The sequence below is a fragment of the Xenopus tropicalis genome, chromosome 7, assembly GCF_000004195.4.
Source record: "Xenopus tropicalis strain Nigerian chromosome 7, UCB_Xtro_10.0, whole genome shotgun sequence".
Lineage (NCBI taxonomy): Eukaryota > Metazoa > Chordata > Amphibia > Anura > Pipidae > Xenopus > Xenopus tropicalis.
Genome location: NC_030683.2, coordinates 65915520 through 65936928, shown reverse-complemented (window position 1 = coordinate 65936928; position 21409 = coordinate 65915520). Strand labels below are relative to the sequence as shown.

At 39.7% G+C, this 21409-nt stretch overlaps 1 protein-coding gene and 1 long non-coding RNA gene across 2 annotated transcripts; one reads left to right on the top strand and one right to left on the bottom strand.

Moving 5' to 3' along the window:
• Nucleotides 1-206: 206 nt before the first annotated feature.
• Nucleotides 207-16647, top strand: kiaa2013 (KIAA2013). The gene is given in 3 exon segments (NM_001102782.1): nucleotides 207-1368; nucleotides 3760-4613; nucleotides 16229-16647. Coding segments are annotated over 3 exon segments (1827 nt in total). The 5' UTR covers nucleotides 207-413; the 3' UTR covers nucleotides 16247-16647.
• On the bottom strand, nucleotides 5008-20960 carry LOC116412073. Its single transcript, XR_004223524.1, has 2 exons — nucleotides 20789-20960; nucleotides 5008-6222 (listed from the first exon to the last, which is right to left on the bottom strand). It is a non-coding gene; the product is annotated as an uncharacterized LOC116412073 (long non-coding RNA).
• Between the last annotated feature and the right edge of the window lie 449 nt (nucleotides 20961-21409).

Here is a 21409-nt window from a genome sequence, read left to right as displayed (position 1 = left end):
ATAATTCTACCAAAAAAAGTTCTAGTGAGCGAGGGCCGGCATCTATCAACACCCTCTCTAGCTCGTCCCTCCCGAGGCGGCTGCCTGAGAGTCACTGAGCTTATCGACGTGTAGTGACGTCACAGTCTCGCGAGGTGAGATTGGTGACGTCTGAATTCTCTGTCCGGAAGTAAACTAGAACCTACATTTTTAACGGAGCTGCTGGACTTTTAAACCGGGATTTGGGACAGCGGGCTGTGTTAAGAGAATCGGGACTCCCGGGAAAGTCCTGACTGTTGGGCGGTATGGGATATAGACTAGATTGCCTTGTGGGCAACCCGGCAATGAACAGACGAATATTTGATTAAATAGCTCTGCATAAATCCTGTTTTTGATTTATACTTCCATCAGAACTGATGAAGCCTGGTTTCCAGATGTGGCTTCAGCAAAGGCTTAAAGTTTTCCCTGGGCTACTGTCCAGCAGCTGGGCACGTAGAGTTCTTGCAGTTTCTGGATTTCTGGTGATTATCTACTGGTACATATTCTCAGGGTCTCTTTTCAGATCATTTTGGTATGCAGGCCCGCCAAGGGGTATTTCAGGAGCTTGTCTGCATGGTCAGACCATGCAGTGGAAAGCATTGGCAGAGAAGGGGGATGTGGTTATGGTCAGTTTTCCAGGTGAGGAAACAAAGATGCAAGGGCCAACCATGGTTGGCAATGGACATATTATTGTGGATGTTGGTAAAAACAATCTTTGGGTGTCTTCATTGTCAGTATTATTTCACTTGACCAATTATTCTCCATTGACTTTTGTTAAGAGTGTAGGTGCATTAGCAGAGACTCATGCAACTGCAATTTTCTTTAAAGAAGGTTTGATAAGGACCATTCGTTGCCTACAAATGGAAGCTTCTGATTCATCTCATGACTGTGTTACAGTGAGAGAAGATCACTTTGCACACAGAAGCAGGCCACATGTGTATGTACAAAAAATCCACATTGCAAATCCAAGTGACAGAGTGGTGACATTTGATATTTCATCCCAAAAACCCCTTACAGGGGAGACATTTACCACGAGTGTGGAGAAGGTTCAAGAAAGGCAATTTCTCCTATCATCTGGAAGGGTATCTGTTGAAGATGGCAAAATTATCTTAGTTGTGGTTGCTACCAAAAAGTTAGTCAGTAGACTACAAGTAAGCCCCAAATCAGACTATGATGAAACTGTTTTTTCTGTTGTTTATGCCTCTGAACCAATAGACCCAGGGAAAGTGTCTGATACCTTTAGTAAGTTACGAGAATCTGCTAAAAAGGAAATGTTTGAATTGATGCACATGAAAACTGAAGACTTGTTCCATGAACATCAGCAAATTTGGTCAGACTTGTTTGTATCAGGTAAGAATTCTTTTCATGTGCCTGTATATTTGTTTTATATTGATCCGTGCTCCTCATAATGACTTTAATAATCATATTGGAACATTCTTTAAAATGTGTATTAACTATCTGGGTCTCCCCTCTGTAATACTATGGGGCAATATGCTTCTAAAACTCCCATAGGAATGAATAGAAAGTGGGTGAATTTTTCAGTGGTGAGCTCTGTCCTGACATTTTGATAAATCTGCCCCTATGTGTCATTGTTTAAAGAAAAAAATAATAACTTATTTATAAGTGTAGTTTACATCCACTAACTTTTAATGCTCAGAAAAATGTATTGGTATGAATTATACTGTATACTCTTTATGCAAATGTATGTTCATTCTTAATAGAAATAACATGAAAAATGCTAGTAACAGGATGCTTTATTCTGAAAGCTTCAAATTAAGGGAATGATATCTCCACAGATGAAAAGGTGCCCTTTTTTTTTTTCCTCACAGCGAATGTCCCTGTGGGGACTTACTTGAATAACGTTTTTGGTTTTGTTGCTAAGAAAAATCCTGTGAGATCTGACATTCTTTTGCATCATTCATATCTACAATTAGTATAGATATTGGTGTATGTATATATCACTATAGCCTTGGATATTATGCTTGTTCAAGCCACTCTTAAACGTATTTATAGAATCTGCCATCAACATTACCCAGCAGGGCATTTCACAATCTCGCTGCCCTTGCCGTGAAGAACCATCTATGCTTAAGTTTCATTGTTTTTTTTGTTTTTTTAGTTAAACTGTGTTTACTTTAATCCTGAATGATATTGTTATATTTCATTAGGCTAAAGGCACAACAAGTTGTTTCTCTATCAATACACTTCCATCCCCTTCTTGGTGTAAGCGCGCAGACAGGGGCATAGTGTAAGCCAGTGTCAACACGGATCTTGTTTTGCCTCGGGGACACAAACATATATATTTTAACACTGAAATTCACTCTGTGTATGCACATAAGATGACACTGTGCCTGTTGGTGCACTTACAGCAAGGAGCTGGTGGATGCAGATCTTGTGGTTAACATGACTTTAAACAGCTTTTATGATCCCTTAATTAGGCATACTTAATATTAACTGAAATGTATTTCTACATTTATAGAAATACAATACAGTAAAATGATATAAATTTGGCACTCCTGAGGTCTCAGTTGTTTCACAGATATTTTTGTGAAAACTCAAGCAATCATAGAAGCAGATTGTGAGCTGAGCTTTCCTTTTACCATATGTCCTTTTCAGTTTTTCACCTTTACAGGGCTTTCAGATGTCACACGATAGATCTCACGTTGACAGATTGTTGGCTATTAGCACTGTTTATATCATACATACTGTTTTAGTAAACTTCCCTTTAAACATAAAAGGTATAGCGTGCTGTCAGTTAAATAAACAAATTTACACAAAACACATCATTGTTGGTTTATTGTCATGACAGGGCTGAACTGGATATTAGAGGGTACTGTATTAACTATGTAACTTCCAAATGTCTACAGGCATGACTTCATAGATTAAATGCAGGCTTACCGGTGAATTAATCAGAGGTCAAGTTGCATCAATCGGGACAACTCACCAGATATATACAAGATGAAGCTCTCCCTCTCAGCAAGTTTACTGCTGCTATCAGCAGTGATTGGCCGTTCAGTAGCCACACTTTTCTGATTTTAATAGGAAAGGATGTACCCAATGACAGTTTCAAGTTTAAAATGCACACCCTGCCCCCCATTCAGTTGTTTTTGTTATGTGCATCAGACCCAATAGTGCAACCCGACAGGTCTTTCTTTCTATAGCAAGCAACAATCAATTCTTAAGTGATTCACCCGCAATAGCAGGTGTCACTACATTCCTCAGAATATTTCAGCCGAAAGAGCAGATCATTTCAATGTGACCTTGACCAAAGTAGTCTATACTACAATGTGCATGCTGGGTAGCTATAAAAATAGGGCAGGTTGGAGGCCACAAAAGTTACTTGCAGTGCAATATTATAGTACAAGAAAAAGAAAAATGATTGGGGAGTAACAAGTTGTTAGTTAACCCCACATGCACTTTTCTATTGCTCATCTTTAAATAGCACACCATACGTCTTGCTGAGCACCCCATAGAAATCTTCCAGACATCACCTTCAGTTTGGCTGGGCGCAGTACAGAATTTCACCCAAAATTTCTCTACTGTATGTGCACCCTGTAAAGTTTCCTATGGGGAACCTGATAGAAGTAAGGAGATAATGGTCTAGTGATCTATGCTCATGGCACATGAGGAGATTAGTTGACGAGGCAAAGTCACAGGCGACTAGTCACCTGATTTTTTGTATTTATTACATTTTAAGCATAATGGGCTAACTTCTTAATAACATTGTACACTTGTTTATTTTAGGCATAGAGATGAAAAAGATCAAAGATTTGCATACCCCATCCCGAGATACCATCAACATCACTCTTTACTACATGCTTTCCTGCTCTCTGGCACCATTGGTGGACCCCATTTTAAGCAACGAGGAGAGAGATAAAATGGAATCGTTTCTGAATTATGCTGATCACTGTTTCACTGGTCATTCCACTATGCATGCTGAGAATTTGTGGCCTAGTAGCCTTAGTGGTATTACACAACTTTTGCAACTTTGGGATTTATGGAAACTGACTTTGCAAAAGAGAGGATGCAAAAGTTTAGTGTCAGCTGGTGCCCATGGACTAATGCAGGGTATGCTTCTGAGCTTTGGAGGCTTGCAGTTTACAGAGAACCACTTACAGTTTCAATCAGACCCACATGTCCTTCACAATAGTTACTCACTTCGTGGAGTACATTATAACAAGGACCTCATTAACCTTGCTGTCCTTTTGGATAAAGATGAAAAGCCTTTTCTCCACGTGTCTGTGAAATTCCAGGATAAACTGGTAAAACTTTATGCCTGTGAAGCAGGATGCCTAAATGAGCCAGTGGAATTGACTTCTGAAATTCGAGGGCACATATTTCCAGTGCTCGTAACTCAGCCATTAACGCCACTGCTGTATATCTCTACAGATCTGACACACCTTCAGGACTTAAGACATACCCTTCATCTGAAGGAAATTTTGGCACATGAAGAACATATGGCAAAGCAATATCGAGGGCTGCCTTTCTTGTTCTGGTTTAGTGTGGCATCACTTATCACACTGTTCCATTTGTTCTTGTTTAAACTTATCTACAATGAGTACTGTGGTCCAGGTGCCAAGCCACTCTTCAGGAGTAAGGTATAATTCTAAATATAGCTCAAGCTTCCTGTTGCTTAATACAGAGCTGTTCTCCATCATGGCTGTGCCTGGTTTCGGAAATATAATGTTTGCTTGGAACTTTTGCTTGGTGTGTGCATGTGGTGATGGGTTTTTTTTCAACTTCCACAGAATGTCTGCATTTATTAAGTGTGTTTTCCAAACTATAGTATAAGTGCATACAATAGAAGTCAATATTTAGGAACATTTTCAAATGGAAAAAAGAGCTGCTCTGTTAATTGAAAAGCACAACACTTGTTTGTAAAACAGCTGTAGAAAATGCATTGAGTATATTTGGAGCTTCTGTCAGTGTGTTCAGCACAAATTATAGTCAATAATCTAATTACCTAATTTAAGTAGGTTACATTTTTTAGTATTTTTGGTGTTAATTTATAGATATTGAATTACACACGCCACCACTGGATTTTGCATATTAATGTTCCATCACTCTTTTGCCACATGATAGATATACCAGCTTAGTAAGCAATCAAATCATAAAATAAGTCATAAAAAAAAACATTTATGCATAAACTGGTTACCATATTGATTTAGAAAATGTTAGGCAACGTAGTTTGGATAGACAAATATACTATGAAGGGCAGGTCAAAAAACAGCATCTGCTGAGGTTTTTTCCATTAATAACATGTCTTATTTTGGCTCTTTGCACAGGAGTTTTGTAATTTCAGGGTGTGGACCTTTTATGAGTGTATAATATTAAGTACATCTGCTTATATAATAAAAATGTATAATTCATTACAGTGGCAATTCTTACTGCAATTTCTGCTTTTTTAATCATACTTTAACTAATGAAGTACTACTGTTTTCCCTCTCCTTTATTTATTTATTTGATTCAAGCGTAAAGTTCTAAACCTTGTTAAGGTTTATTTTTGATCGTTTGCATTTCTGTGGAAATGTTTTTGTATTGATATATTATTTTAATTTTTGCCTTGTCAGCCTCTTAATACTTTAGTTAATATGATTTTGCAACATGTTATACTTTTTGAGATTTTTCAAAGACAAAGATGTATCTTTTTAACACATTTTTGATCATAAAATTTTTTGTTTTATAATAAAATAATTGTAAATGCATACATCTGTATTTTTTGTTCCCCAGATATGCACATGAGCCTTTAATTTACCTTGTTTTATATAATTTGCTTATTTTAGCCTTGTTCTATGAATATTTGTTTAAAAGAGTAGTTCACCTCCAGGTTAACTTAGTTTGCTATAGAATGGCCTATTCCTAGCAACTTTTCAATAGGTTTTCATTTTTTTATAGTTTTTGAATTATTTACTTTCCTCTTCTGTCTCTTCCCAGCTAAAAATATCAGTTCTGGTGTCTTCAACCATTTTTTATTGAGAAATTGTGAGCCACAGGAGGCAATGTTGCGTTGTCAGTCTGAAACTTATCTAGCTGATTTTATCTTCCTGATGGTCAGAAATAGGCAGTTGTATCATGTTAAAGATGAATCAGTGCACACCTGAGCAGTTAAACCAGTTTCCTAGCCAATACTTAACTCAATCCCAGAGTGAATTGTAAACACCATATATAGCAAAATGGATCAGAACCTGCAGCTCTGGTAAGGTGTTCCTGAAAGAAAAAAAAAAGAGTAGTGAGGAAAAAGGGATTGTAGTGTACAATATCACTGTATTAGACATGGAAATATCATGTGAAATAGAAACCCAAATTACAGTGTAACAATCAATCTCATTACCAAGACTTCATACACAGCGATTAATTACTGTGCAAAGTTACATAACATAATATATACATAAAAATAGCATCTTTATTACCTGAGTAATCTTATAGGCATGCTATATTTATGCATCTATATTACATATAAAATAATAAGATACATATTGAGATAGTTGTCTTTAATTTTAAGAGGTGTATACACATAGGTATCCTTAAAGGGATTCTGTCATGATTATAGTGTAGTTTTTTTTTTCTTACTAAATTACTCTATGTAAATTGCAAATAATTCATTCTAGTATTTAAAATGTTATTCTTGGACCAATAAATGTGTTTTTTCCTGTGATATTGTGTGTAGGCAGCCATCTCAGTGCATTGTGCCTGATCCTGAGCATTCAGAAGGAACCAGTACATCACAATAAAACTGCTTTCAGATAAGCTATTGTTACTCCTATTCAATGCAGTCTCCTAAAGATGGCCATAAATACACATGTAGATTTTTAAAAGATCTTTTCCTTATTATAGGACCAAACTTATTATGAAATGATTGTTTTTAAAAGTATGATTTGTCCATCAACGAAAACCACCATTTACAGTAATATTGTCTAGTTTAGGAAAAACGCCTGCTTGGTCCGGCAAATAACTGGACAAATTTCACTAACTTTTAAATCTGGCCTATTGATTTTCTGCCCAGTGGATGAAAGATCACTAGATGTATGATTGTTTGCTGCATACTAACTTACAATAATTTTTTATTTTTGTGTATTGCACTGAAATTGGTTGTTGAGTAAAGAAAGATAGTTACATGTATGATCCAGCTTTAGTCCCAAAACAACTTGGCTTTCTTCTGCTTGGGTGATGTTTATATAGCCTTTGAGAAAGGCTGTGGACACGGCCGAAACGTTAGATAGACGTTTTTCACAATAAAACAGAACTATATTTTTCATTAAGTCCTGTGAGTGCGGTATTCTGTTTCAACTGTAACCCCTGTAATTTGTATACTGCACCCAGGCATTTTTGATGCATAAAAATACGTGAGTGCCTGCTTCCTACCAGCTCTGCTATATATATATGTATGTATTTATATGTATATTATATATATATATTATATATAGTAAAATTTTCAATCAACTTAGATGTGATTAAAGTGCACGTTACAGACATTAAATTAACATTATTTGTATGCAACATTTTTTACACAGTCCTCAAAATTGCAGGGCACCATTATGTTTGGGACAATCGGCTTCACTGATGTTTGTGATTACTCAGGTGTGTTGCATTGCTTTAGGGATAAGATACCTAGGCTGCTTCTACCATTTGGAATCTGTAGTTGCCCTTGTTCAAAATGAGGAGAAAAGCTGTGCCAACGAATGTCAAGGAAGCTATTATGAGGCTGAAAACCAAGAATAAAACCATTAGAGAAACCTTAGAATTACCAGAGTCAAGTGTCTGGGATACCATTAAAAAGAAGGGATGCACTGGTGAGCTCTGTAATCACAAAGGGACTGGAAGACAAAGTAAGACCTTCAGAAGAATCCGCACTATGATAAAGAAAAATCCTCAAATGCCTGTACAATGTATCCACAGAAGACTTCATGAACAGAAATACAGAGTATGCTGCAAGATGCAAACCACTAGTTAGCCACAAAAACAGGAAGGCCAGATTACAGTTAGCGAACAGTTACTTAACTGAGCCTGCAGAGTTCTGGAAAAATGTTTTATGGACAGATTAGACCAAGCTTAACTTGTATAAGTGCGATGGCAAGAGGAAAGTGTGGAGACAAAACGAAACTGTCCAAGATCTAACACATACCAGCACATCTGTTAAACATGGTGGTGAGGATGTTATGGCTTGGGAATGTATGGATGCCACAGGTTCTGGCACACTTATGTTCATTGATGATGCAACTGCTTATGGTAGTTGCACAATGAATTCTGAGGTGCATAGAAACATCTGCTCCAGTTCCAGTAAATACCTCCAAACTCATTGGACGGTGCTTATCCTGCAACAAGATAATGATCCCAAACATACTGCTAAGGCAACAGAGGAGATTCTCAAACCTAAGAAATGGAAAACTCTTGAATGGCCAAGCCAGTCACCTGATTTTAAATCCAGTTAAGAATGCCTTCCATATGCTGAAGAGGAAACTTAAATGGCCCAGCCCCTGGAACAAGCAGGAGTTGAAGGTGGCTGCAGTAGAGGCTTGGCAGAGCATCACCAAAGAAGATACTCAGCACCTGGTGGTGTCTATGAATCACAGACTTCAAGCAGTCATTGAATGCAAGGGATATGCAACAAAGTACTAAACATGATTGCTTTAATATACCTAACATTCATTTGTCCCATATGGTGCCCTTAAATGAGGAGGACTACTTAAGCTAATTCAGACTAATGGTGATTTACAGTTTTGGTAAATTGAAGGTGCCTGACTCAGCAAGTACAGTCTGTTTGCATGCCTAAAACGCATATTAGATCATTTTAATAGCTACCTGTACTACCAGTGTTAACCTTTAAACAATAAGTAAACAGAATTACCTACCTTTGTCCCAGCATTCTCTCTGACCTGGTTCCTCAATTAGAAGTTGATCGTTTTTCTTTGCTTCGTTGTGCAGAGTGAAGCCCCGCCCCCAGTTCCTGTTCGGGTCTCTCATAAAAAAAAAACCCCTGCTAATGCACAGACTGGCTCCTGCTGCCTCCAGGCATGCCCAAAAGGCTCTCCAGGTCAACTACAGCTAGTCAAATTGAAGAGAGAACTGAACAGGAACTGGGGGCGGGGCTTCACTCTGCACAAGGAAGCAAAGAAAAACGATCAACTTCTAACTGAGGAACCAGGTCAGAGAGAATGCTGGGACAAAGGTAGGTAATTCTGGGGGCTGTTTAGAGTAATTTCACTGATAGAAAAAAAAAAAAAAAGGTTTACCTATTCTTTAAGCTGATGCCACACAGGGCTGATTTGGAAAAATGCTGGCCTAGAATCAACATAGTAACATAGTAAGTTGGTTTGAAAAAAGACATACGTCCATCATGTTCAACCATAATGCCTATATATACCTGCCTAATTTCTAGTTGATCCAGAGGAAAGGCAAAAAACCCCATCTGAAGCCTCTCTAATTTGCCGCAGAGGGGAAAAAATTCCTTCCTGACTCCAAGATGGCAATCGGACTAGTCCCTGGATCAACTTGTACTAAGAGCTATCTCTCATAACCCTGTATTCCCTCACTTGCTAAGAATCCATCCAGCCCCTTCTTAATGCTATATAATGTATCAGTTAGCACAACTGATTTGGGGAGGGAATTCCACAACTTCACAGCTCTCACAGTAAAAAAAAAAAAAAAAAACCTTTCCTAATATTTAAATGGAACCTCCCTTCTTCTAAATGGAGTAGGTGCCCTCGTGTCCGTTGGAGAAGAGGCGCTTAAGAGGTGACATTATATGATCCCCTTATATATTTATACATAGTTATCATGTCACCTCTTAAGCGCCTCTTCTCCAGTGTAAACAAACCCAACTTGGCCATTCTTTCTTCATAACTGAGACTTTCCATACCCTTTACCAGCTTAGTTGCCCTTCTCTGGACCCTCTCTAACTCAATAATGTCCCGTTTGAGCACTGGAGACCAAAACTGAACAGCATATTCTAGATGGGGCCTTACCAGCGATCTGTAAAGGGGAAGAATAACCCCCTTCTCCCGTGAATCTATTCCCCTGCTGCCTGGCATTGCTTGCTACAGCCAAGTTTATTATCTACCAGGACTCCAAGGTCCTTCTCCATTATGGATTTGCCTAGTGCAGTCCCATTAAGGGTATAAGTGGCTTGCATATTTTTACATCCCAGGTGCATGACCTTACATTTATCCACATTAAATCTAATCTGCCACTTAGCCGTCCAGATTGCCAGATGTTCAAGATCCTGCTGCAAGGATGCCACATCCTGGATAGAATTGACTGGTCTGCAGAGTTTGTGTCATCTGCAAACTCTGATACATTGCTTGTAATACCCACCCCTAAGTAATTTATGAACAAGTTAAACAAAAGTGGACCCAGTACAGAACCCTGAGGGACCCCACTGAGAACGTTATTCCAAGTAGAGAATGTACCATTAACCAACCACCCTCTGTACCCGATCCTGTAGCCAGTTTTCTATCCATGTGCAAACGACTTTACTAAGACCAATAGACCTTAGTTTAGAAAGCAGTTGTTTGTGGGGAACGGTGTCAAATGCTTTGGCAAAATCCAAATAGATTATATCTACTGCATCCCCACTGTCCAGCTTCTTACTCACCTCATCATAAAAAGCAATTAAATTGGAATCAGCCCATATTCTGGCATTGGCCTTCTACTTTGGCTGCCCCCAGAACCATTGTTTTGACCTGGTTGCAGGAAGATATGGAAGATATTGGCTCTGCATTTCTTCACTGATATCCTCACATGTAGCTGCATTGGGGTACAAAGAAGGAGGCCATAGAGCTTTGACACACATGCCATTTTGTTTGCCAGCAATCAGAGCAACCAATATGCCCTTTTGCCAATCCTGATATTAAATGAAAAGTATTTGAGTGTCTTACATGGAGCAGTAAAGGTAAGATATCCACCTGTCTCCTCTCTGTATATCTACCACAGAGTATTTTATATTATCAGATGCTGTAAGAGGCAGACAGGGCTGTTTTAACCACTGCTGGTTATCCTTGACAGTTGCAGCAGTCACACCCCACATTTCCCATGTGTTGCAATGGAAATGGTATATGGGTCCCTTTGTCAGTCTCGAGATATCTTGATTCCTGCAGACAACAAAGTACCTGAAAATACTTTTAAATTGCACCCTATGTGAATTGCTGCAGGTAAAAACTGACCTTGCCTAGTTGCATGACAATTTTTCGTTTCACATTTTTATACAGTTCTAGTCAAATCAGTTGCATGTAAGGAGAAAGATATCTCAAGGTTGACAAGTGCCCTGTGTGCTGCTGTCCTTAAGGGTTATGGCACACTGCGAAATTTGTCATCCATGGGAAATCTGTGCTACCCCCAAATGACAAATCTCCCAACAGTACTTTTTTTTTTTTTTTTTTTTGACAGACGGTGAAACATGATCTCATAACTTCTGGAAAATACAGCAATTTTTTTGCAGTTACACAGTCCATTTTGTTAGAGCTGGAAATTCCCCCTGGTATTTTCAGGAGATTTGCTGCTCACAGGTAGTCCCACTGGCAACAATTTCCCTTGTGTGCCATCACCCCAAAGTGAATGGGAGGCAGTATGGACAGTTTCACTCATTTACTCACTCGCTAAAATACAGGAGGGTTTCTGTACTAGCAGTGCTTTAAGCCCTAAGCAGAGCAAGGTTAGCAGCATAGAAACATGGAGTTTCTATAATTTCAGGCAGCTAAATTCTTCAGCAAAGGGGTCAAGGAGCTGTTATCTTTTTACCTGCATATTGTCCTGTTGATATGATGCTAGGAAAGATGGGGGTTGATTTCCTACTTCCAGTAAAATGTGACTAATGTTGGTGTCGTAACTACACTGCTTCCCCTATAGTTACACTAGTGACTGAACTTTATCAGCACAAATTTTAATACAAATAAAAAAAAAAATCTGTTTGCTCTTTTAAACAAAGGATTTCATTGCTGGATTCTGCTGGAAGAGTGCTATTAACTGATTTGTTTTGTAAAAAACTTACTCCCTCCTCCTCCGTGTTCTGTCTCCTGCTGGCATCACACCTGACACGTTTGCAGAGGTGTGATCGTTCCATCACCTTCTTTTACATGTCCCCAGTTTATAGGTTGTAATGGTAACTGCTAATGTACATTTTATTTATTTGTCTTAATTTATTACTGTGGTACAGGTATGTATATATATATATATATATATATATATATATAATTGTGGTACCGGAAACCCATTATCCAGAAAGTTTCGAATTACGGAAAGGCCATCTCTAAAAGACTCCATTTTGATCAAATAATTTTTAAAAATGGTTTCCTTTTTCTCTGTAATAATAAAACATTACCTTTTACTTGATCCCAACTAAGATATAATTAAGCCTAATTGAAGCCAAAACAATTCTGTTGGGTTTAATTACTGTTTAAATAAAAAAATTTTTAGCAGACTTAAGGTAGGAGATCTGAATTACGGAAAGACCCTTTATCCGGAATACCCCTGGCTCCATGCATTCTGGATAATGGGTCCTATACCTATAATACTATCAGTTCAGTGGGCAAGTCCTAGAAAGGTTAACATAAATTTGATGTATCCTACAAATTAACTACAATTATTCTCAGTATACACTATATTGCATTTATTCAGCTACAGCCAATATAAATTTATTTAGCCTGAGAAACGCAATAAAATCAATCAACAATTTATTCCTAAAATCATATTCTAAAAGACCCATGTTTTCCATTTAAAATGAATCTTTTCAAAGATAGTGAATATAGTGTTACTGAAACCCTAGGATTGGTTAATACAAAATTATGCTCCCAAAGCTTTGAAGGATCATAACATCTGAATATCATTTATGGTACTCTAAACAATATTTTTCAAATATATATCTTATACTAGTGCTGTCCAACTACCGAGGGACAGAATTTCGCTGGCCTACATGGTGGAAGTAAGTTTTGACCACTCCCCTTTTAAGCCACACCCACTTCAAACCACAACAATGTTATCTCAAGAGCTTTAAGGACCATACCCACATTAATGGTGGTAGCGCAGCAAAAACTCAAATGGTTAGTGCTCGCTGTAGGAATATAATTACACACCTTTGGGACCATATACAGATATGGGATCCCTTATCAGGAAACCCATTATGCAGAAAATTACAGAAAGGCCATCTCCCATAGACTCCATTATAAGCAAATAATTCTAATTTTTAGAAATGATTTCCTTTTTCTCTGTAATAATAAAACAGTACCTTGTACTTGATCCCAACTAAGATATAATTAAGCCTTATTGGAGGCAAAACAACCCTATTGGGTTTTTTCAATATTTAGCAGACTTAAGTTATGGAGATACAAATTAAGGAAAGATCCCTTATCCGGAAAACCCCAGGTCCCGAGCATTCTGGATAACAGGTCCCATACCAATAATGACTATTTCCAAATGCTAACAAACTCCCAGAACGAACCCCTGCCAGGCTTACCTCCCACAGGCAGCATAGGGAAGGCAGAGTATGGGACACACGGGCAGGGTAGGGTAGTGTGTGCCATACTCTGCCTGCCTGTGTATTACATGTTTAAAGGAGAATGCAAGTCAAAATTTAAAAAGCATACTGCCCAATAGTCCTCCTATTGTTTAGTAAAAACGCCGCACTTTTGGCTCACCTAATCAAATATTTACTCAGTCACACTTACTTCACATTTTCTAGAACAGGCAGCCATCTCTAAAAAGGTATTCTCCCCTCCTTTCCGTCCTTGCTTCATACTGCACATGTGTTTCATTTCCCCCCCCCCCCCCGCCAGATCCGCTTCTGCTTGGCTGGTGGGCATGTGTAGCCCAGAATAGGAGACAGGATCAAGCTACACACATGTCCATTGCTACTGAAGGCAGCTTACATGAAGGGGAGAGAGATTTCAGTGATGTCACTGTAATCTTCACACTGCTGTAGGCTGCCAGCACCATACGTCAGAGAAGCAAGCAGGGATCTGGGAATTTAGATATGCAGAAAGTACTTAAAAAGAATGCCTTTAGACTTACTTTTAATTTATATTAACCTTTTATTGTCCTTTAAACAATACAGGGTTTTACAGCTTGAATCTGTGTGAACAGTGCAGGGAGCAGTTAATCTCAGTGCTGATACCATTAAAAGCTTACACAAAGGTAAACAGTCACAGCAGCCACACAAAGGGGGGGCAGCGGGCCGCCAGGTGGACAGCCCTGTCTTATACTATTAGTTTATATTGGCCCCTGTTACACAAACATGTTGCATGTAAATGTAAAAAAGCTCTCAAACTGGCATCAATATTTAAACCTTGTGGTTAGAGCGTCCTGACTCAGAGCACCAAAATGTAATTCATATATGATCTTTATCATGTGTAATTTTGAAGTGTTTAGAGACACGATGGGGGGAATTCACAAAAGCGGTGATATTAAGTGGAGATAGATTTGTCATATTTTTTCACTTTATTTACAATCCTCTATCTCCATTGAGCAGTGATCCCCAACCAGTGGCTCGTGAGCAACATGGTGCTCCCTTTGGGTGTTGCTCTCAGTGGCCTCAAAGCAGGTGCTTATTTTTGAATTTCTGGTTAGGAGGCAAGCTTTAATTGCATAAACACCCAGTGTAATTGCCAAACAGAGCCTTCTGTAGGCTTCCAGTCAACATAGGGGATACCAAATAGCCAATTATAGCTCTCATTGGCACCCCTAGGTTATAAAGGGTTGAGGATCCCTGCCATAGAGAGGTACTGTCATGGGTTTTATCGTATACTTTTTACTCTAAATTACACTGGTTACACAGCAAATAATTCACTCTACCATTTAAAATCTTATTCTTGAACCAACAAATGTATTTTTTTTTAGTTGTAATGTTGGTGTTTAGGCAGCCATCTCTGAGCTTTCAGAAAGAGCCAGCGCTAAATATTATAACTGCTTTCAGGTAACCTATTGTTTCTTCTACTCCCATGTAACTGGAGGAGTCCCAAGCCGGACTTGGATTTCTTACTATTGAGTGCTGTTCTGATATCTACTGGGAGCTGCTATCTGGCTACGTCCCATTGTTTTGCTGATCGGCTGCTGGGAGAGGGGTGGATATCACTCCAACTTGCAGCTCAGCAGTAAAGTGTGACTGCAGTTTATCCGAGCACATGGTTATGGCACGCTGGGAAATTTCAAAATTAAATTTTAAAAAAAGTTGTTTCAATGCAGGATTCTGCTGGAGAAGCTCTATTAACTGAAAAAAACATGTCTTCCTATGACAGCATTCCATTAAGAATTTGTCTTTTAGATGAAATTTTACCTAATTTTTTTAAAGAATTTCTCTTTAGCCAACAAACCAAGTCCCAAATCTACATAGCCTTGTAATAATGATTTTGCCAGAAGGATTTAGCATTTTATTTGCTATTCATTTCACTTTAGGGGAATTTCCTGAAAGGGAATTTTAGTTTGCCAATCAATCAATCACAAAAATGTTTTATTTTATCTGTGGAAAGACCACTGATTTATAAATCTGCATGTTTCATGAGTATGCCAATACCAAAGATGTATAGTTTTATGGAGACTTCTGACTTGTATGTGTCAAAAACTCCAAAATGTGCACTACCAAAATGTCCAAAGCCCAACCACAAAAATCAGCACACTGTACTTTAGATTCCAAACCAAAAAAAGACTGGTGTATTTGGGGACTCATGGGACGAAGTACCCAAACTCCGACTCTAACTCTACAGCTCTGTTAACCATACCTTCTTTATCTCTTATTTCTATACACAAAACTGGCAGGGTTCCTATAAGAACAAACGTTAAGGCAGGGTAACCTCAGTGACATTCAGTGTAAAGTCAATAATATGTACTGTATTTGGCATGTAAAAGTAACTATTCATCTGCTCTCTTCCAGTTCTCTGGTAGAAAAGACAGCATCTGTTATATGTACAGTAGAACCCCCATTTTCCATTTTTCAGGGAACCAGAAAAAAATGGTGTAAAATCTATGAAAATGTAAAATGTGGGAAATACATTATGCTTTATTGGTGGGATCACAAAAAAGAGTGTAAATTAAGGGAAAACTTAAAATCTTGTATAACTGAGGTTTCAGTATAGTAAATCTTGTAAGTGTTTTTGCCATTTTAACTGTAGCTACTGTGATGTAATTTATATAAAGGCAGCTCCCTTCTGTAGAGTGATGATGCTAACTATAGACTTGCACAATACATAGCAAATATGCCTCTTATTAACAACATATTTTATTGATTAAACAGGAAGATACCAGTGTCTGAGAAAGCATGAGACCCTGATAAGATTCATCATAAGCAACCTGGAGTGAGAAAACTACTGCAGCAAGATATGTATTCTAGTACTTGTGACAGAAATAAGCTTTAGTTGTAGAATTAGTACTGTTGGGTGAGAAATAAAATCAAAATATAGTTTGAAGAATAAAATGTTTTTCCTTTAAATAGGCTCAAAATGTATTTATTTTTTCTAGCTGAGAATTATTCAGAAATAATACCACTATTTTCAATACAAAAATCAGTTTAAAAAAAAAATCCAATTACCTCTTCTTCTGTTGTGATTGTTTTGATTTTAAATTGTCTGTTATTCCTTATATTCATGACACTTATTGAGGTGTGACTTGATTTAAATGATTTAATTTGTGTTCAATTAAAACATCTCTTTAATACATGATTTCTTTTCAGTTCTTTTCCGTTTTTTCCCTGCTACAAATAGGACAATTAAAATTGTGTTCAGCACCCCTAATGACTGCTTTTGAAAGACCCATATACAGTTGCTACCTGCTTCCTTAAAGGGCACCTATCATACAATGATTGTTTCCCCATCGGAATCGCAGGGTAATAGGCTAAGGAAAACAGTAGTATGAAACAGTAGTAAGAAACCTTATGCCTCTCACATTGAGTGTGTGGGTGGCCATGTAGGGGCACACATGTGTACATAATGTGCAGGTGGCTTAACACTCAAGAGGAAGGTTTTCCTTGCAAAATACTGTTTTTTGACCCAACCAGATTGCAGGCTGTTTTGACTTGCACCTAAGGTGGAGTAACCAATATTTGTATGACGTGCTAATGTCTATTAGCAAAGCAGTTGTTCATGTGTTTGAAATGCTTTTAGGAACTAGTAACCCACCTGTTCAATCTGTGCAAGTGTGGATGTTTCACATCCTACATTTTGTATGTGTATATTTGTGTATTTTCCCTATGTACATGTTTGGATCTGTGTGATTTCTGCATTTTCAAGTTTTCCAGTTTGGTTTTATCCATGCATCATTTTTGCCTCATATTTTCTGTCTACAGTCAACTTAGAGAGTGTTATACAGTATCCAGTGCTCCGAAAGACCAATTCAAAATGGTCAGTGTGTACCCAGAGCATCCACAGATCATCTAATGGGTTGTTTTGCACACACTGTATCATCATTTAATGTTTATCTGTATCATCATACATTGCCCTTGTGTGTGTGTCACTGTATATTAGCATGTGTCTAAAACTGCACAGTGCACACACTTTATTTAAGTGTGGTGCTGGGTTTATATAACAGTGTCTTAATACATACTCTTCAGGGCCAGTCTTACCAATTGCGGGGCCCAGTTGGAACCATTTTGGCGGGGCCCCCCTTAGTACATCATGAATTGTGTGGTATCTCTCCGTACAGGCAGGGCTGCCATCAGAAATCACGGGGCCCCTCACAACAAAATTTTCTGGGCCCCCCTCCACCCACACCCTGCCCCCCAATGGCCCCTCCCATCAGTAAAAAGGACACACAGACATTGGTAGCTGGGGCCCCCTAAAACATTAGTAGCCAGCATCTCTCCAGCATCCTCCAGTTAACCGCCCTCTCTTGTCCTCCAGCTCCTCCCCCTCAGCATCCTCCAGCTCCCCCCCCCAGCATCCTTCCCACTATCCTCCAGCTCCCACCCCCCCAAGCATCCTCCGGCTCCCCCCCAGTGAATTCCTGCGGTTCCCCCCTCTTGATATGTGCCCCAGCTCACCCCAACATCAGCACAGCTCCCCCCAACAGCGACTTCCTCCAGCTCCCCCCCCACCAGCAACTTCCTCCAGCTCCCCCCCAACAGCGACTTCCTCCAGCACCCCCCCAACAGAGACTTCCTCCAGCCCCCGCCCCAGCAACTTCCTCCAGCTCCCCCCCAACAGCGGCTTCCTCCAGCTCCCCCCCACCCAGTGACTCCCTCCGGCTCCCCTGTGGCTTCCTTCAGCTCCACCCCCCCAGCGACTTCCTCCAGCCCCCCCCCCAGCAACTCCCTCTGGCCACGTCTTCTAGTTCTGTGCCGGGCTCCCCGCTGATCTGCATCTTTTATATGGTTGCGCCCCGTGCATACGGACGCACGGGGTGCAACCAATCAAATTTCACCCTGGCCACCAATGACAGGGCCCGTAGTTCTTTAAAGGGGGCCCGAACTAAAAAAAAACTGTATCACAGCCGGGCCCCCTTTAAAGCGACCATCGTCCAGGCCGGCACAACAGTCCCCCCTGTGCCCCCCTGATGGCGGCCCTGTGTACAGGCTATGAGCAAACGTAGGGGGCTGTTCCTGCTGAATTGTACTTAGTACAGGGGAATCCCTATGCTGCCATAGTTTTATGGTATCTCTCTGTACAGGCTATGAGCAAACTTAGGGGGCTGTTCCTGCTGAATTGTGCTTAGTACAGGGGAATCCCTATGCTCCCATAGTTTTATGGTACAGCAGGAGGAGGGTGATTTTTATTTTTGGGGAGGCTGATGTCACATGCAGAATTTTCTCTGCCGGTGTGTTCCCACTATCAGAGAAATATCTGATATTTGCTCCATGTGCCCCTGGCCTAAGATCACTATACCAAATGGATAATGAGCACTGCATTAACCACAGACATGGAACTGTAACTGACGGGCCCAGGTGCAAGATGACAATTTTAGACCGGAATTGCACATCCTTGAGACTCCAGTCTGCTTTGATAAGGGTGCAAGTTCAGGTGCAAATGCACTGGTAGATCTGCCAATGCCCAGACATACCAGTAAGATCACTATAGCAAATGGATAAAGAGTACTGCATTAACCACAGACATACCAGTACTAGAGACTAAAGAGAATCACGACTGACCTTTGCTGTCTTCCACAGTAAATCTATCAAAATGTGTAGAAGGGACAAGCAGATGTCTGATAACACAAGGAGGAATAAACGCGTCAAAGTAACGTTACCCAGTAGGACAGGGTTCTTAGCTGCAGTGCCCTCCTGGGGTTTTCCCTCCATCACGCTAGTTTTTTTTTGTTTTTTATTAATATATATATTTTGTGAGGCAGGTTTGGGCAGGCTTAGCGAGCTAGCTGCTGCCAACGGTTTCCCCCTGTTTGAACATCCGTGGGTAGAGCCTCTACCATACAGGGGAGGGGTAGTAAAACTCCTTGATTCTTCTATGGTGTGGGGCCCCCATTGGTGCGGGGCCCGATTGGGCGCAATAGGTCCAATTGGCCTAGGGCCGGCACTGATACTCATAGTAACATACATAGTAACATAGTAAGTTGGGTTGAAAAAAGACATACGTCCATCACGTTCACCCATAATGCCTATATATAACCTGCCTAACTACTAGTTACATAGTTACATAGGGTTGAAAAAAGACCAGTGTCCATCAAGTTCAACCCATCCAAGTAAACCCAGCACACCTAACCCACACCTACCAATCTATACACTCACATACATAAACTATAAATACAACCACTAGTACTAACTGTAGATATTAGTAGCCTTGGATATTCTGATTGTTCAAGAACTCATCCAGGCCCCTCTTAAAGGCATTAACAGAATCTGCCATTACCACATCTCTAGGAAGGGCATTCCACAACCTCACTGCCCTCACATCCCCCATCTGCCTATAATCCCCTCTAATGTACTTTTACAGAGTAATCATGTCCCCTCGCAAGTGCCTCTTTTCCAGAGAAAACAACCTCAACCTCGACAGTCTCACCTCATAGTTTAAATCTTCCATCCCCTTAACCAGTTTAGTTGCACGTCTCTGCACTCTCTCCAGCTTATTAATATCCTTCTTAAGGACTGGAGCCCAAAACTGCACTGCATACTCAAGGTGAGGCCTTGCCAGGGACCTATAAGGGGGCAAAATTATGTTCTCATCCCTTGAGTCAATGCCCTTTTTTATACAAGACAGCACTTTATTTGCTTTAGTAGCCACAGAATGACACTGCCTGGAATTAGACAACTTGTTATCAAAAAAAACCCCTAGATCCTTCTCCATTAAGGATACCCCCAGATCCAGAGGAAGGCAAAAAACCCCATCTGAAGCCTCTCTAATTTGCCGCAGAGGGGAAAAAATTCCTTCCTGACTCTTTTGAGTATGTAAGTTCTTAATGCTGCAGATCAGAAACAGATGACTTCTTGCACTCTCTTTCTTCTCTTTGTGCTGTCCCAGTTATTTAGAACCAGAGTAAATCAGATTATATTTTTTGCATATTGAAGATATTAAATATATTTGCTAGGACATGAATGAAATGCCACAGGCATTAGCCAAGCCATTAAGGCTTTCAACACTAATTACATTTACAGATCCTTTACTTTCAAGGTGTGATGATCTGAAGATTTGGGCCAAAATGGGACCAAACAAGTATGTCATCATCTGTTTGCCACCAATTTGTGACTCCTCTGGGAAGAGCTGACAGGATGCAAAAAGTACAATTGTCTGATACATCTAATTAGTGCATATATTAAGAGTTGACTCACACAGAAATGATCTAGCTTTGCCAGCTTCTACACTGCAAAGGTATAATCATTTACAGAGGTGGCCATGTTATTATAACCGCTTACCTGAGATCCTGGGCGGGTGCTCCTTTTAGCAGTAGAATGAAAAGCGGAACTAAAAAAAACACAGCTTTATGCTCCTTCTGGGCATGTACACACAACCTGGGGCTGAAGAGAAGAAGGAAAATGCATAAGTAGTTTTTAGCGTACAGGAGCACCGGCCCGAGGTATCATCTAAGTATAATGACAGAAGGATGCCTAAGATTTGACATTCCTCAATAGTTTAACCCAAGTAATATAATAGAAAGTTAATTTTGAAAAGAAAACATCAGTCTAGCCTGCATCAACGGGGGAACCCCGATACAGTGAAGGCAATAGGAGCAACCTATCAATCGGCACGTCTGCTCATAGGTGAAGTTACAAAGATTTCCAAATAAACCCTTCTTTTATATTATTTAATGTGGTTCATTCTAAGAATGACATTTTCCAACTTAATGCCCAGTTAAGATTGGACTAGACCAGGGTGGTGGCCAGATGGCCTCAGTCCCTCCTCTTGTCGCATGGGCACAAATGAGAATAACTAATTTTTAGGATTCTCATAACTAAAGTTTTTTTACTCACTAGAGAAATAGTGGCACAGAGAAACAAGGTAAAGATCAAAGGTAAGTATGAGCTTAAAAACAAGTA